We start from the raw sequence: 17,993 nt of genomic DNA, 5'->3' as shown, positions 1-17,993 counted from the left end.
CTGCTAAAAAAGCATTTTGGTTATTTCAGCTGTCTGATGTACAGTGGGTTAGACCCCAGCCTTGTCATCAAACTAAGTTGAGAACCTATGCCTGGTCTGGTGAAGTAACTGGGGCAGTATTTACAGAAATTCATTCATATATATCAGTTAAAATTCATGGCTAACTGATAATATAGTTTGCTTGAACCATTTTTTTAGGGGTTTGTCATATCTGTTTAATGATACTGTATCACTCCAAGCCATTTTTAATCCAGTTCTTGTGTACAGGTTTCATCTTAAAGTTTTGTTTTCAGTGGTCTTTAATTTGGTCAGACTTTTTACACTGGGGGTTGAGTTTTTTCTTGTCACTTGCCTGTTGTAAGGTAGAACTTCTCTGGAAGAGCTTAGTCCTCCCCCAGGGACAAAGCTCCAAGGGTAGAAAGTTTTGGTTGCTTTTAGAAAATCAGCTGTGGTAAAGTGCTTAAGGATGGGCACAGAACAGTTTTGAGTTGTAAGGGCTAACTTTCATTTCCTTTAAGTACTACAGAAGTGGAACTTGGGAAGATTCCTGTTTGGGATACTTCGGTCTGGATTTGAAACAACTGTTCTTTGCATATGGTCATATTTTAAATGGAGTGTTTGGCTGTCATTCAGGAGGCAAAAGGACCTCAAAAACATTGCCTCAAGGTCCTGGGTTCCTTGGGCTGTTTGGATTTTGAAGGTTTTAATAACTGCCAAAGGGTATTTTTGCTTCCTGCTCTCACAGCTAAAAGAAGTGATTAGTCCCATTTTATTTATATGGTCATTGCTTATTAAAGGAAAAAAATACTGGAGAGTCTTAAATTGGTATTAAAATTACTTCAGTTTGTAGGATTGGCATCTGGCTCTTTAAAATGTCACATTGTGCTAATGCTGTAAGCAAATATGTGCATGTACAGATTTTCTTTCAGAATAATCTCTTTCAGCAGGGTTCATAAGTCTGTTCTTGGTGGTGGCAGTAATAGCAATTTCTTTTCTCACTCTGTGTCTCTCAATCTCTCTGCATTGCTAAAGGAAATTACAGCTCCTACTGGTGATGGGAAAGTTGGCAATAAATGTTGACTCAACAATTGTTACCTAATTTTTAATGTGAAAGCTCTATAATCAAATTACATCTTTCTACTGCAAAACAGTAGATTTGTGAAAGCGTTGATTTTTGTACAGCCTGTGCTTCAGCACATAGCAGCTGATCAATGTTTGCTGTTTCCACTTCAGAAAGAAACTTCCATTCCTTCCAGAAAAACGTGGAAGTATGAGCTTTACTTGGATTTTGCCTGTTTTAGTGGTTTTCTTTATATTTTGCAACCCGACATACCTGGACTTGTCTATATTTTACTACATCCTGAGAAGGCACACTATGCATATACAGGGAAATACAATCCAAGAAATAAATCTAATTAATTAAGTCTTTGAATTGAAGAGGCTGTAGTTCAGAAGAACCCTCAAAGAACCCTTAAAGTGTAAGGATTAAGCAACAACGTGTTAAAAATAAATGTTGAGTGTGATACCTGTGGCACAGGTCATGCAAAATGACCCAGTAATTGTGGTCGTCAATGCTGGCAGGCTTTTGTTGTTCAGTCCATAATATGAAGATGAAATGGAGAGAGAATTTATGAAAAATCTGCCAAATAAAAGCCCAGACTGCCCATTGGTAGTAATAAAGCTTTGGGGATTAAGTGGTTGTGCTGCTTACCATGATAATCAGTGTGTTGTGGTTTTATTTTCAAATGATGAGTTTGTATTAAATTAATAACCCTGTTAATCTGATTGAGGAGACAAGTACTGAGACTGATAGTAAGGCAGAGGAGAGATTTGCTCTCCCCTTAAAAAGCTGCAGTAGAACATATTTCATGTTGTTCTAATAAGAACATCCTCACAGATTGATTTAAAGTCTTAAATTTATGCACAGATACACTAAACTGTATCTCTTTATATTACGTGTGGTTAAAAATGTCTTCAGTCTGTGTACATTTATTTTTTTTAAAGCTTGTAGTTTATATCCAAGTGGCCTAAGTGCAGAGCTGCAGAAAAGTAAGATGTGAGACCAGAGAAGTAAAACATGTAGCTCTGTGTCATCCCTGGAACACCTGAGGAGCATTTCTGCAGCAGATTAAGATCTGAGCAGCACAACTTCACAGATTGTTTGCATTTAGGTGTTGTTAAGGCACCCTCTTGGTTGCTGAGTCTGGCCCAGAGGAACAGATCAGGTGTGTCTTGTTGATGTAACAACATTCTTAAAGACTATGATAATGAACATTTGCTGCCATGGCTCAGATACCACTTTTCCTAAATTTAATAGCACAGTGCTTGCTTTGTAAAGTTAGTAGTTTTAAAAACCAACACTGCCACAAATTTAATAATCTTAGAAAATTTTACTTCTTTATAACCATTTTGGAAATCACCTGGAGGGACTTTTTTATTACTTTGTTGGCTTGATCCGTGGATTTTTGCAAAGTTCCCCTTCTGACCTAAAGAACAGAACATGAAGGAGCTTGCTTTTCTTTGCCCCAAATAGTAACATGTTCTCACTTTGGCTCAAAACTGCAAGTGGGTGGTTTAACTATGTGTGTTCATAAGTACCCCCTACTTCACAATCCAGTAAGGTTTTGTGGCTCCTGTATACATCCATGCCCACAGAAATATGGTAATATTCAGTAACACAAGCAGTATCATTTTCAGCAATGGAAGAAGTCTTGCTCTTTTTTAGGCCCAGTGTTACCATGCACAGAAGAAAATCAGGGCTTGAAGCATAGATATTTGCAATGAGTGGTAATCAAAAAAGTTTTTATCAAGCAGCAAATGAGCAAGCCCAGCATTTTAAATACATAAATGGAGCTCCATGTACTTTTCTCAAGTAAAGCTCATAATTTCAGTGGTTTTGTTGTGGTTTTTTCCCCTTCCATGGGTGTCCCAGTTTGTCTCAGTCATTAACAAAGCAGTTTTTAAGGAGTTGTGTTTTACAATGCAGAGAGTGGAGGATGCTTTTTATACATTGGTGCGAGAGATCCGACAGTACAGAGTGAAAAAAATCAGCAAAGAAGAAAAGACTCCAGGGTGTGTGAAAATTAAAAAATGCCTTGTAATGTAAGAGGGTAAGTTTGTAGTGTACCAGGGTAAGTGTTGCAAATCACTTGCCAAATAAAACTGATTGAGAGTGTCTTGCCAATCAGACTTTGTGGCTAATTGATGACATAATTTCAGATATAAAAACAATCACCTTTCAGTGTCCTCAGTATGGATTTGCTTTGTTTTGTGGGGTTTTATAAATGGGTTAACAAAAAATCTTTACTGCATATTGAATTTTCCAGCTGGGAAACGGAGTCACAGTTCTGAGTGGGAAGAAGTTAAGAGGAAGGAGTTTTATTAGGAATATATTGCCAATAGTTTTATTAGGAATATATTGCCGATACTGTTGAGGTGAATATTGGTTGAAGCTTCAGGCTGATGAACTGAGGGGAGAAGATTATAACACTTAAAAGTTCTCCTCACATGCAGAAATAGGAGGTTCCTAATCCAGCAAAACAGTGTTTAACTGGTGTACAGGATTTTTAAATTCTCAGGCCCTTCTTTATGCCATGCTAAACTTAAAAAATTTACCTTTACCATTTCTTTTTTGTCACCTGTAATACCATGAGTGATCCAGATTTGGACAAAATAAGGTTTCATCTTTTTTTGAGAGCCTTTTCAAGAGGTGGGGGTGAAGGAACACTGGAGGAGGAGAGGGAACTAAACTAAAACCAACAAGAAAGCACCAAAAAACCCCAATACCCAAATTCTCACAAAATATTTTTTTTTTAATCTATGTATTCTGCTGTAAGAAAAAATGGAGGAGGTGAGGACAGAAGAAACTGGAATGGAAGAAATGCTTGTCTAAATCACTTCCAGTGCTTTTTGAGCAAACCATTGGAGCAGTTCCTTGCAGATATTCCTATCCCATTAATTCTTTATCTCCTTCTGGACCAGTGCAGAGAGTGAGTTGTTACTCCTTATATGCTTGTCCAAGTGGAGGATGACCTGGAGTTTCCCATTCTGTAAAAGAAAAGCTGTTCATTTTTCAAGGTGTATGTTTGTACTTCAGAATATGTGGCAGAGAAGTAGTAGAATTTGGGTTGTATCCTCCAGAGACTGTCACAGTGTGGGAATGTTCTCCTCAGTGAGGAAGTTTTGTTTCTCTTTCTGGGAAAAAATTTTGATTCATATCAATTTTTACTAGATCTGCTCAGGCTTGTTAGTCTCATCTTTTAAGTGATGAATGACTGCTCAGAGGTAATTATTTAGATTTTTTTTTTCTAAAGAAAATGGTGGAGTCCACTTTCCTGGAGATGTTCAGGAAATGACTGGATGTGGCACTTAATGCCATGACATAGTTTACAAGGTGTTGATCAGAGACTTGATGTGCTTGGAGATGGTTTCCAACCTTAATGATACGATTCAGTTGCTTTGTGACACTCTTTGCATCACAGGTTTTCATTGCAGGAAACTGGAAACTTCAGTCATTAAACTCCCTAGTACTGCATCCAAATATTACTAAAATTGGTGCCATTAAAACACCTTGTTTTATCCTTCCCTGCTATCAAAAAACAACTAAGAGAAGCTGGGCAAGATGACTTTTGATGAGAACAACAGAAATTAAGTTGCTTAAGCCCTGTAGCCTTCTGGAAACTAACTTTGCTGTTACTTGGTGTGTTACGGGTGAAACCATACCACAAAGTAGAATTTTTTTTTATATAGTGGGACTTGAAAGATGCTGACTCTTGTCTGCTTTCCCTTTCTGTTGGGAGAATGAGAATAGGATGGTGGGAGTTGTGTTTTTCAGTGGAAGGATTGTTGCAGATTGTAAGGTTCTTATTTATGTCTCAGAACATCCTTTCCTTCTGCCAGCTTCCTACTTTCTTTCTAGTGATGTCCAAGAGAAGTATTTTGGGGGGTTTTGCACCTTTTTTTTCTCCTCCCCCCATGAGCGGAGTCTTCTGTCAGCAGTGGATATTGCTGAGATTTGGATGTTTGTTGTTGTGTTTTCTTTTTTCCCTGCACCCTGTTTAGAAAATAGCTGTGGATCTAAGGCTCTAGAACTTCAGGAGTCTGCTTAGGGAAGGAATTGTTTGCCTTTATTCCCAAGTGAATTCTGCATGGTATTGATGGGCATTTGCAGCAACTTTGTATTTAGGGAGTTGAGCTGGAGGAAGCATATTCCAAAATTATTAGGGCACAGCTGTAGTTCAGTAGTGATTTGAGTGGAATGAGAAGTCTGATATTTAAACCAGCCTGGCTTGTATTACTTTCCAGTCAGTAAAAAAATGTATTATTTCAGTCTGATATGTAGTGGGCCGCTAAGGAGAGCAGCAGCTGATGGTGTGAGCCTTACACCTGGAATTTTAGACTTCAGAAATATTCATTGTAACACAGACTGCAATGACAGTATTCTGTGAATAATCAAGTTGGATGGTCAGAGTGCTTTTCTCCCTCTTGGAATATTTATCTTCTTGCTGCCTGTGGGATGCCTTTTTGAGTTCTGTTAGTCTTGCACAAGTAGACTGAAAACTTCGACTGCCCAGACTGCCATGAACTGCTGATGCCTTCTGAAAGTTTCATTCCTTTGGCTGTTACACAGTAAAGCAGAAAGGACAAAACATCTTTTGATCTATTTGTAATTTCCAGCTAGCAGGGAGAAACTTCCAAAACTCCAAGTGAAATCCTCAAAAGAACTTGTTCCATGAAAGTGTCAGATTTTTAAAATAAAAAGCATGCTACAAGCAGACATCTAGATAATGCAATTTGGGTTAAGCTGGGTTAGTAGTGAAAAGTTTAAATTACAAAAGTTCTAGATTTGAATTTAAAAATGCCTAAATTCTTGATTCAAGCTGCAATTTAATGATTTCTCTCCATAGTACTACAGAGGTGTACAAATAGCTTCTGTTCCTTGTGACTGATACATGTGTGTATGTATATATGCATTTTATATTAAAAAAAATAAGAAAGAACTCCTACAATTTAGAACTCGTTTAAGGGTTATTTTTAGTGCTGGGATTTTAAGGAATTCCAAATTCCTTATGATTTTGGTGCTTGTTATTGCCAGCCAGGTTCGTTGCCTAGTCTCATGCATGCTTGTGGTCCTGCTGCCACATCTCCAGACTTCTCTACAGCCATTGGGACTATGTGGGGCTCCAAAAGCAAACTTGTAGCCAGGAGCAGGCTGCTCCTGTGGGATCAGTCTGCTCCTGTGGGATCAGTTCTGCTGTTTCTGTTGCCTCTGCCCTTTGGAAGAACAAGGGCCGGGAGCAAGGCCTGTCAGTGCACCTTTAGTGAGGCTCTGGGGTTTAGTTCTGAGCCTGCCCAGGGAACTGTGTTTCTAATCTGAGCCTGGATTTAGTGCTCTCATTCAGTACATCTTAGCTTCCCCAAAGGCTTGCACACAATAAGTGCATTGTCAGAGGGAGGAAGGTCAGCTGCCTGCAGTCCCTTCCTACTGAAAAAGCTGACTGGAAAGGTTGGCAGCCTTTGATCTCACAGCATTGATGCCTCGGGGACTTTCTGGAGACAGAGTATCCACTACTTATATTTGAAATTTAATGGGCAGGCTGAAAAGTGAAAGACGTCCCTTTACCTTGTGTTCTTCACTTCTAGCTCACAAGTGATCTAAGCATAGTTTTGTTTGTCATGTTCTGTTAATGACCTGAATTGAAGATGAATTGTGACAGGACCAAACATGATCAATAATTAGTGAGGCTTGGTCTGCAGAGGTGTAAATGCAAGGATGAAGGCCAAGTCAGTTCTGTAACCTGCTCTAGTGAAAAGTGTCCCTGCCTGCAGCAGGGGATTGGAATGAGATGATCTTTAAGACCCCTTCTAACACAAACCATTCTATGATTCTGTGTTGCAACATATGCTGTATTTAACAGATCATCATCTTACTAGGTAGAAAAAAAATGTCAGTCTTGATTGGAAAGTCATGTGTTTAAAGGTTCATGATAGCATCTGGGTATTACTTTGACTGCCCAAGTACAAGTTATTTTCTCTGTATTTATTTTAAAATATGCTTAATGAGGTAGGATTGCTTTTTTGAATACTTAAATTGCAGTTTTAAGTGTGACTCATTTGAAGACACCAGCTGAAAGACAATTCTGAAAGCTGGCTCTCTTAAGGCCATGTGGAGTCTTGAGCAGAGGTTGTTCTTATATGGTTCTTATGTTATAAGAATGAAACTCTTGGTTTTTCTGTTGTGATTCATTCTTAGTGCTGTAGTCCTCCTTAATACTGAGACCTGCAGTGGAATCATGAACTGTTGCTACTTCTGTAGCATTTTCCTACTTGAACATTGCTAAATATTCTCCTTGTGCTGAAGCTGTAAGCAAAATACACTACTTCTCTCTAAAGTAATACCAAGTACCTTTAATTTTACAAAAACTAATGAGTGACATGACCTTTTGCAGAAAGCCACTAGGCATGCTGCATCAATTTTATATTGGTCAATAATGCCTCAAAATGCAGAACAAGTTGTTTGCAAGGTCTTGTAATGTGCAAAAGTGTGCTGTTATTATTTTGGCGATATACCGCCAAGGACTTTGAACATCAGTTGTGTGTAAATGTTTTATGAACTTGAAGATTTTAAATAAATTTAGACTGTACTTAGTGCTGCTTTTTAAGTGACGCTATTTCACACCTCCCTGTTGTTTGGACTTTTCATGGTAGGTTTCATCACCACTTGGAGTTTGGCTGAAACAGTAATGAATTAGGTGATTTTTGGCTTTTTGTTTTTTCAGAGTTCACTTTCAGTTCTTTACTGAAGTATGCATAGAGGACAAAATGCAGTGGTTTTTTTATTGTTTTTGGCAGTTTGAAGGCAAACTTGTGAGACTGAATTTCTAGACCCAGTTCTGTAGTGATGCATTTGGCTGCTGTGATACACTGTCATTTCTCAAAGATATAAGGAGTAAGGCAGCAAAGAATCAAGAAAATGTTTCTCTTAAGGATTTTATAACCACCTGTACTCAAATTATTAAATGTGAAGGCAAGACTGCAGCATGAGTACTTCAGTGGGACTTGAAGCAACCTCAGAGCAAGGCCATAAATTGTTTCCCTTAAGTTGTAACAAAGTACATTGTATAACATTGTACTTGATAGTGGTCCACATCAGCCTTTTGGATATGCTGGTCTCTTTAGATCAGAGTTAACTTTGGTCAACTGTAATTACCTCTGAAAGTTATGAAAAACTACTCATTGTGAACAAACTTCAGCTTTTGTGTCTATAGCTCAAATCTTGGAGCTGTGGAGATTTTAAGTGGCTATCCAGCACCAGAGAGAATGTGTTTCAAGTGTCCTTAACTTTCAGAGTTGAGTAGAATGATTAATCAAATAACTGATCATCGGGACATGGGATTGATTTGATCAATTTGCATGTGTAAAGATCTGTAAAATTGTGGTGTGATTACTATACCAATGTGCCTGAGAAATTATCAGAATATGTGGATTAACTATAACTATATATTTGGTATTGAATAATTTGTACAAGTATTAGAATTCATATTCCAGAGCTGTATATAGATTATTAAAGCATAAATAACGTTGTTAATGCCTCACAACTTCCCTGTGAGGGTGCTGAGGCTGGGGCACAGGTTGCCCAGAGAAGCTGTGGCTGCTTCATCCCTGGAAGTGTCCTAGGCCAGGTTGGGGGTTTGGAGCAACCTGGGGCAGTGGAAGGTGTTGGGGTTGGAACTGGAGGATCTTTGAGGTCCCTTCCAACCCAGGCCAATCTATGATTCTGTGATAATATATACTTAAAATCAGATTGTGAGGTGTTATTATATAAATACACTTTTCTAGCCTGAGGTGGGGCAAGGTGTGCTCTTGGAGATGGAGACAAGGACAGCACATCCTTTATTACCTTCCTTCCCACACCAACAATGGAATTTCACCATGGGCACCTGTGAGTAACCAGCAGGATGCCCTAAGCCCAGTTTAAAGCAGCTGAGCAATAGGGCAGCAGGTGTCAGTTCTTGCTGGCACCAAAGCAGTACTTTCAGGTGGTTGTGTCAGTGCTGCTCAGAATTCCAGAAAGGAACAGGATTAGTCCTGCAGCCAGGATTCATGGTTCAAAGGATGGCAGGTAGGCAGCAAAATGTGCTGATGGAACCCCCCCTCACATGGCCAGGGAGGGACACAGGCTGTACCTCAGCAGGCCTGTGATTCTGAACCTCATCCTAATTTGTATCTTCTGTGTCTTTTCAGGGTGTTGATGATGCCTTCTACACATTAGTTCGAGAAATCAGAAAACACAAAGAGAAGATGAGCAAAGATGGTAAAAAGAAGAAAAAGAAGACAAAGACAAAGTGTATAATTATGTAAATACAATTTATCCTTATTCTTAAGAAGTGCTGAAGTAATTTTGTACATTACACTAAATTATTAGCGTTTGTTTTAGCATTACTTTACTTTCTGCTTCATGATCCTGTTAGCTTTACCTGAATGCTTGTTTTAAATGACAGTGGAAACTTCATTCCTCTTAAAGTGCCAGTATTCTTTGACTGTTGGTTCTTGAACTAGCAATTCCTGTGAAAAGAAAAAAAAAAAACAACAAAAACCCAAAACAAACAAAAAAAACAAACCCACAAAAAACCTAAGAACTGTCTTAGGACTATTTGGTGCATGCACAGTTGCTAACTTCCTATTTTTCTTACTGATTGTGAACTTATGTTTTGTGTACAAAGCAAACAAATGATGCTCTATACATTTTAACATCTCCTCTGAATTTTTGGGTTTATAAATTTGGTTGGGAAAAAGGACTAGTTAGCAAAAGAAACTTTCATTTCAGCCTTTCCTTTATTTTAGATTGATTGCAATAGAGAGAGACCAGAAGCCTTTATAGTCTTCCTGTAGATTTTGCTTCTAGGCATCTAGTCTTGTAGCATTTCAGATCAACTTTAATGAATGTAAAGAGAAAACTTTCAAAAAAATTTCACTGCAATTTGTCACGGTCACTCCTTAAATACTCTATTTTTTCTATAAAAAATTTAAAAAAAAAGAAAAAATCTAAAAATACAATGCACACCTGGCAATGGAAAAAGTAAAAGTTCTAATTAGGTTGATTTGCTATTGTTAATGCGTTGCTTTAAGAGCTTCACTGACTTTGTGTCTGAAGAGCAAGATGAAATCCCGCTGTGTCAAAGCTTTGAGTAGCTTTGTTCAGTAGGGTTAGGATTTTACCCTGGGTGTCCCTAGGAAATACTAGAATGCCTTAACAGAGAAGTTGATTTAAATTCTTAGGTTTATTCATACGTAGGCCCAGAATTTACATAAGAATTAAATCAAAATCAGTCTTAAATTACGTAGTGGAGTAAAACCATTCTTCCCCCCCCCCCCCGCTAAGAGTGGCATTAAATGTTTCCAGATGCCCATTTTGTGCAAAATAGGGGAGAAATTCTAAATTCCAGCAACATTAGATGAGTGAATGAAAGAGTTGAATTTAGCTGCTTCATGCAAATAATTTGGAAATCCACTATGCCATGGAAATGGTGTGGAATTTGCACAATCTTGCATGGAACATGATTTCCAGAGTCAGTGTTGTTTGTGTGATATCTGTGAAGTACTGATTCAATGGTTGGTGAGTAGCATTCCAGTGTCTAGACTGTCATGAAGCTACGCCAAGAGTTTAATGTTGTCTTTCTTTGTGATTAAATTCTCTTGTGATTTTTGTTCTTCTCTCCCCCCACTTTTTTTTTTTCCTGATTGGAATTAATGTAGGATTTTTGAGGAGCTTTTACTTTTTGGTACTGCAGTAGCCTAGCTATCCACTGAAGTACGAGCCAGTAGTTGCAGTATTTCCAGTTCTTGGTGTCTCCCTGTAAATGTAGAGTTGTTTCAGGAGAGCTATGGTTCCTGAAGGTGCACTTCTCCACAGGAGCTAACTCAGCTGCAGAGTGACACTGGAAGGTGTGACTCTGGTGTACCCAAAAAATAAAACACGAGATACTGAAGTAGAGTAGTTCAGGACACTGGAAAATTTGGAACAGGGAATAGCAGCATTGCCATAACCTAAGGTATTCCATGGAATTTTTACACATGTATATAAAAATTGGACTGTGTAACTTGGACCATTTCTGTGAAAAGTATTATTTTGCTTCTACAAAAAAATCAGAGTGACTGTTGTAGGTGGGGACCTGCAAAGCTGGCAGGGAACACAGTGTCTGAATTGCTCCATATTCTTTAATTCCATTGTGTCTGGGAGAAATCAGGCATTTTCTTGCCTGTGCCCCCTCTTCCCAGCCTTCACCAAAATCCAGACCCCTCCACTCTCTTGGGTTTCCTGCGGTCAGGATGACCCCAAGAGTCCTTTTTTCCCAGCCCGATGGTTGAAGGAGTCGGAATCCCTTGGCTCTGGTTTTCAAGGTTGTTGATTGTCTCTTATCTAAAACATGCTCTTTCTGACTCGCAGAGATCTGTTCAACAGGTCTGTCTGAGGCACACTGCCCGCCCTTGTGCTGGTGTCAACATTTTATACTATGAACTACATGTACTTTATTTGCCGTTATTTTCCAATACCTGTCACCTGTGTTAGACTGTCTACTTCTACTCTAAACCAATCCAAAAGTAGCATCACACAGAAGATGGAGGCTAGGAAGAAGGAAGGAGGACAGGACAATGCCCAAATCCCTCCCTCTTGCCTCCTAGACCCCTATAGTAAAATCCTCAAAATTCCGCTTTTTCAGCCTGTGATAAATTCATTATCATTCTACTTAAACTTTGTGACTTATAATTCGTCATACAAGGTTGGTAATTTGCTCCATGGGTTAAATCGAAATCCCAAGTCTTTTAGTCCTTTAGAAGGAAGTCTTTGGCTTCCTTCTAAAATTCCCCAGCCCCCTGCCAGGGGCTTGAGCCATCCCGGGCACCCAGAGGGATGTCCTGGGTTCCGACACCACTCCTCTCAGCTTCAGTGTGAAATCTAAGTTATGAAATATTCTGAAAAACAGGAACAGGAGAACTTAACTTTATATTGTAAGGACCAATAAGGAGTAAGAACAGATTCTTAATGTCACAAAATGTTTCAGAGCTTGCAAGGTTAAAATGTGTTGGAGACAGTTACTTGCACATTTTATACACTCTTCATAATAGACGAAGAACATAGCAAAAGTGGGTTGTAAGCCTTGAGCAAATAGAAGTAATCTTAAGGTTATTTTAATTTTGGTAACTGAGTCACACTGCATGTCAAATTAGGGCTGGTCAAAAATTCTGATGTAAATTTAACTTAAAGCTGTTAGGAGACTTTATAGCCGAAATATCTTATTCATCAAAAGCGGGTTTCTATAGCTCTACTATAAAGCTATGTATGAACCAATGCTGGGGTTTTTCAGCAAAAGTGAGCTGTAGCTGCCAGTCTAATTAAATTAGTACAAAATCCATTTAAATTAGCCCTTATTTACTTGAAAAAAACCCAACCCCATCCTTGCCACTGTTGTGCAGTTTTGTCTTCCTGCTTGTTGAGATTTGGTGAAGCACTTTGGATTGCAATTGCAGCTTGCACAAGTTGCTCCATCATCACTGCAGTGTCCTGCCCTGTTTGAGATGCTTCCACAGAACATCCCTGGGTGCTGTGTCCTGAGAGCAGCTCCTGAGCAAGCCTAGGAGTCACTGCCCATGTCACCACATCAAACTGCCTTGTGTCAGGGAGTAATACCTTCTTACAGTAGCTATATGTAACTTTGCTAAATACCTGGATCCTTGGTTTGCTCCAAAAGGAATTATTCTGACCAGTTTCAGTGCCCTGAAATTTTTTTGCTACTCTTCTGCTGAGTGGGCTTTGTTGCAGTAACAGGATAATTGGTAAATACTGACACACGCAATCTTCTGCTCTTGTCTAGACTATGAAGCAATACAATTATTACCTTCAAAGACCATCAAACTGTAAAACAAATCATTGTGTCTCAAGTTTACATAAAGCTACAAAGATGGTAAATCTTTCCTAACATTTCTTTATTCCACTGTCTTGTGTTTTCATGTTGAAAATACTTCTGCTTTTTCCTCTTGAGTGCCAACTTCTTACTAGAATGACTTCTTAATGTAATATGTTTACCTGGAATGTATTTTAACTATTTTTGTATAGTGTAAACTGAAACATGCACATTTTGTACATTGTGCTTTATTGGATGTGGAACATATGCAGTGTGATCCAGTTTTTCCATAATTTGGTTGTGTGACCTAGGAATGTTGGTCATGCCAGACATTAAGTTAAAAAAAGGAAAAAAAAAAAAAGACCACTGTTTGTTTTAAAATTTTTAATGTTTTTAGGAGTATGTGCTGTGAGGTGATCTGGAATTTGTCATTTTTTTGTCAAACTGTACTGCTCCTATTTATTGTAATGTAATAAAAAAATAGTTATTGTGTCTGTCCCAGTTTCCTTTTCCTCTGCAAGAATTTCAGGTAACAGAGCATCCCACAAGTTCCATGTGTTTGGCAGTTGTCCCCTAGTCTTTCTTGCACTTCTGCTGGTGCTGCCTGTTCCAGAGCTGCTGTCCTTGCCCCCCTTGGTGTCCCTGTCTTTGAGAGGGGTGGCTGCTCAGAGCAGGTGGAAGTGCAGAGGAGCTCAGCTGATGTGGAAGGAGTTTTTCCGTGAAAAACGTCAGACTGGTGGCAGAAACTGGAGCATGTGCATTTCATTACAAGGTACTGTACTCTGCCATCACTTTTTAAATTTTGTGAGGATGGTGCTGAATCCCCCACCCCCCTCCTCCTTAGGCCAGCTGTAATGTTCATTCGGCACCTGGGCTGAGCTCCTCTGGAGTTCTTCAGAAACAGCTCCCAGGAGTTTATACTGTCTGAAGAGCTCCTGCTTTGTAACCAATAGCCCTGGAAGCTTATTTTGCCTGCATGAAGAAATACCCCCAATGGAACAGCATTTTTGCTTTTGAAATTTCAAAGGAAGTTACCAACCTGGACTGTATTCAGGATGGAAGATTGCTGTGACTAAACCCACCTCACTTGTGACCCTATAAAGAGTAGCCTGAGTGAGGCCCTTGGAGCTCTCCTGGACTGCAGTGGGCAGTGACCAGAAGTCTCCCTCTGTGTGCAGCCCCTCAGAGCCAGTGAACTCCTGTTTGCTATTTGGAGAGCCAGCAGTGACAACAGAGCATGGAATGATGCCCCCCTTCGTTGAGGCTCAACCCTTCAGCCACTGACAAGATGCAAAGGTATCCAAGGTAAGTGCTTCAGTGAATTCCAGGGAAATTTTATACCTCATACATACTCCTTCGGGACTGTTTGTGAGTGTGGATATGCTACAGAAAATCTACTATGGATAGTGTTCTCAGAGATTCTAAGTACTGTAGATTGGCAAGTAACTCAGGCCTATGAGTTGCTGTTGTGCTTATAGGAAATTCTGTATGAATCTTTAGTTAAATTGTTTTAAATTAAACTGGACTAAGTACTGTTAAGTTTAAGTGCTGTTAAACCTTCAGGTATAAATCACTGGTCAGATCTGGGGCTCAGTTCAGCAGCGGGGGATCCAGTCTGAACTTAGTGACTCACTGGGAGCATCTCCTTATTCATTTTATCCTTACCCTTTTCCATTCTTAACCTTTTTGTATCCCCAGCATCCTCAGAGATAAGTTTTGGTTGATTTTGGTTTTGATTGATATTAGTTTGTGTTTTCTCTGTGTGCTTTAACCAGCTAGTAAATAGTGCAGTGAACCTTGTTGAATGGACTCGGTCACACTTTTATGTTTTTAGCGGTTTTTACCAGTTTTGCTGATGCCTTTGCTGGCAATTTTTTGACCTTAAAACACTCTTTAGCGCCAGTATAAAGACTTGCTACTGCCAACAGCTCTACTGCAGTGATTCCTTACTTGTATTTCAAACATTATTTTTCTCTCTAGTCTCATTTAGTTGGTGGAAACACCAACCAACCCAACAGAGTATCAGCTCTGACACAAGTATGAGTTGAGCCAAGGCCTACAGAGACAGCCTGGAGCAAACAGCCACAGCCAAACTTCTCTTCCAGAGGCAAAGGCCAAGTTTTCTATTCCTGCTGCAGCAGTTACACACCAGCAGAAATCAGCAGTAGCAGGAGTTGTCTTCAGGGCCCAAGTGCTTAAAGCACTGTTGTTCAAACTCACCCCTTTCCTGACCCCACAGCTGTCTCCCTGATGTAGCAAGGTGGCGCTTCTGCAAGGTGAGCAGATGAGGTTAAAAACTAAGAATTTACTTTCACAGAATCACAGAATAGTCTGGGTTGGAAGGAACCTCTGCAGACAATTTAATCCAACTCCCCTGCCCAGGCAGGGTCACCTGGAGCAGGTGACAGAGGAAGAAGTCCAGGTGACTTTGGGGTCTCCACAGAGAAGAAGACTCCACACCCTCCCTGGGCAACTGTTCAGGGCTCTGCCACCCTCTGTACAGAAATTCTTCCTCATGAGGTGGAACTTCTTGCTTTACATTTATGGCCATTGCTCCTTGTCCTGTTGCTGGGCACCACTGAAAAGAGCCTGGCACTGTCCTCTTGGCACCCACCCTTGAGATATTTATATGCATTGATGAGATCCTCTCTCAGTCTTCTCTGGGCTAAGCAGGCTCAGCTCCTGCATTCCCTCTTTATAAGAGATGACCCAGACCCCTCATGTTTATGGCCTCTGCTTGATCCTCTCCAGTAGCTCCTTGTCTTTCCTGCACTGTGGAGACCAGAACTGACCACTCCCTCTCCAGGGCTGCGAACCTCACTTCTGAGAGGGTGCTCATTTCCAGTCCAGGTGACTTTGGGATCTCCACAGAGAAGACTCCACACCCTCCCTGGGCAACTGTTCAGGGCTCTGCCACCCTCTGTACAGAAATTCTTCCTCATGAGGTGGAACTTCTTGCTTTACATTTATGGCCATTGCTCCTTGTCCTGTTGCTGGGCACCACTGAAAAGAGCCTGGCACTGTCCTCTTGGCACCCACCCTTGAGATATTTATATGCATTGATGAGATCCTCTCTCAGTCTTCTCTGGGCTAAGCAGGCTCAGCTCCTGCATTCCCTCCTCATAAGAGATGATCCAGACCCCTCATGTTTATGGCCTCTGCTTGATCCTCTCCAGTAGCTCCTTGTCTTTCCTGCACTGTGGAGACCAGAACTGACCACTCCCTCTCCAGGGCTGCGAACCTCACTTCTGAGAGGGTGCTCATTTCCAGCAGAAACAGATTGTTCAACGTGGAGGATTTTGAATCAGGTTCATCTTTCAGGTTACAAGCACAGCACCTTGAACTGACACCCAAACACACAGCTATGGTGTAAGAGTTTCTGTTCAACACATACATTGAAGTGAAACAAAACAGTGCTGTGCAACCACTCCTTCCTGCAAAATCCTTTCACACCTGAAGTTTTAGTTTGGGGAGGTCAAAAGCAGCACAGGAAAACCTATTACCTATAACCTACACACCCAAACCCTTCAAGTGACTTCTGGTGGGAAAGCAGCTCCTTCATTTATGCTGTAGAGGGGTTGGAAGGATTTACATGTCACTTCTTTGCAGTTAGAGCTCTTTTATTGTTACCTTTCCTGGGTGTGTGTGGTTACAGGCACAGTCAGGGCTTGTCATCACTGTAGTAGCGCTGCTTCATGGCTCGGTATTTCCTCAGAAAGTACAAAGCCTCCAGCTCCTTTATAACAAATTCTCCCCGGGCAATCAGCTGCTTAATTTTTTCAGGATCTGTCTCATCTTTGTTTTTTAGAAAAGCTGCTTTCAAACGGCTTCTGAAGTAGTCTGCTCCTTTGGGATACTCCCTTCCAAGGTACAGCAGCTTGGAGAGAAAAGAATAATGTGTTTTTAATTAACTGAGTGCACAGTGAAAGGGGATTTATTTTCTGGTTAAGGAAAGTGCTGGTGGCATTTAAGACACTTACATTTTTGTACAGTTTTATCACTTCACCTCTTAAAGAATTGGCCATTCTCACATTTCAGTGAACTCTGTCCTTGTGTGATTTTTTTGGTTTGTTTGTGTTTTGTTACCTGAAGGATAATCAATTTGAAATTAGCCTTCTCTGGGAGTCAGTAAACCGCCTCAGCCTTCCTAAAACTTCCATATCCTACCAAGCCCGTTTGCTCTGATTATACTGTCTCTTCTTTCTTTTTGTTTCCTACTTTTTATTCTATTTAGTTTCTCATTGTCTTCTCCCCTCCCCCCTTCAAACAGAAAATAAACTTCTAATAACTTTCAACAACTGGGACACTTAGTGCTGTTCATTGGTTGCTTTCTCATACCCTTACAATTCTGCACCTGCTGGCCTGGCTGCTTCTATGGTGTGCTAAAAAACTGTATCTACATATATATACACATATAAAGTGGTAAAGATATCTAAATAGAATACATATTTATGTATTTTATGTATTCATATAGCAGTGTTTATAACAACATATTTTGATGTGTTTATTTTTATCTCCATATGTATTTAGGTATTACATATTCCTATATTGTATATATAGGTATATGCATTTTATACATATACATTTATATTCCTGCAACTGTCACATTCATCAATTTTCCTTTTTTAAGGACTCTTCAAGTGCATTACAAATTGAGTCCAGTGTGCCCCGGCAAAATATAAGGATAAGTGACAAAGTAACTGACTTTTATTTCTGTAAACACAAAATCACAGAATAGCCTGAGTTGAAAAGGACTTTAAAGATCATCTCGTCCCAACCCCTGGCCGTGGGCAGGGACACCTTTCACTATCCCAGCTTGCTCTGAGCCCCGTCCAGCCTGGCCTTGGAAGGTGCCAGGGACGGGGCAACCAAAACCAAATCACAAGCGACTGGAATCCAATCCAGCTCCCGCTACGGGGCCTCCCCGGGCCGCCACCTCCTCCTGGCTCTGCCTGCCGCCCTGCTACCCCCGGAGCCGTGCCCGGTTCCCCGCGGCCCCCGGCGAGGCCGGACCAGGATCTCACCCGCTCCTCCCGGAACCGCCGCGGTGCCGCTTTACGGCAACGCCGGGAGCGCCCGGCCCGAGCTGCG

At 40.4% G+C, this 17,993-nt stretch overlaps 2 protein-coding genes across 5 annotated transcripts in view; one reads left to right on the top strand and one right to left on the bottom strand.

The window, feature by feature from the left end:
* KRAS (KRAS proto-oncogene, GTPase) overlaps positions 1-13,398 on the top strand; it is a 26,225-nt gene extending 12,827 nt beyond the window's left edge. The window contains exons 6-7 of one of the 2 annotated variants that reach the window (XM_039707878.1): positions 2,987-3,110; positions 9,244-13,398. In XM_039707878.1, the coding sequence (XP_039563812.1) occupies positions 2,987-3,106 (120 nt within the window). In that variant the 3' untranslated portion in view covers positions 3,107-3,110; positions 9,244-13,398. The remainder of the gene's footprint in view (positions 1-2,986; positions 3,111-9,243) is intronic. The other variant, XM_039707880.1, reaches the window with a different exon arrangement.
* Positions 3,805-17,993, bottom strand: ETFRF1 (electron transfer flavoprotein regulatory factor 1). 3 transcript variants are annotated; one of them, XR_005627336.1, is made up of 5 exons: positions 17,927-17,993; positions 16,883-16,988; positions 16,533-16,779; positions 9,477-9,564; positions 3,805-4,047 (listed from the first exon to the last, which is right to left on the bottom strand). XR_005627336.1 is itself a non-coding variant. In XM_039707882.1 (4 exons), the coding sequence occupies exons 2-3, from the start codon at positions 16,925-16,927 to the stop codon at positions 16,564-16,566; spliced, it is 261 nt and encodes an 86-aa protein (XP_039563816.1). In that variant the 5' UTR covers positions 16,928-16,988; positions 17,927-17,993; the 3' UTR covers positions 9,429-9,564; positions 16,533-16,563. The 3 variants fall into 3 exon arrangements, 2 of the variants coding, with proteins under 2 accessions (XP_039563816.1, XP_039563815.1); XM_039707882.1 differs by lacking the exon at positions 3,805-4,047 and having other exon boundaries at positions 9,429-9,564; XM_039707881.1 differs by lacking the exons at positions 3,805-4,047; positions 9,477-9,564 and having other exon boundaries at positions 16,185-16,779.

Source organism: Passer montanus, unplaced genomic scaffold (assembly GCF_014805655.1).
Source record: "Passer montanus isolate IOZ18808 unplaced genomic scaffold, ASM1480565v1 scaffold20, whole genome shotgun sequence".
NCBI lineage: Eukaryota > Metazoa > Chordata > Aves > Passeriformes > Passeridae > Passer > Passer montanus.
This window is presented reverse-complemented; position numbering and strand designations above follow the sequence as displayed.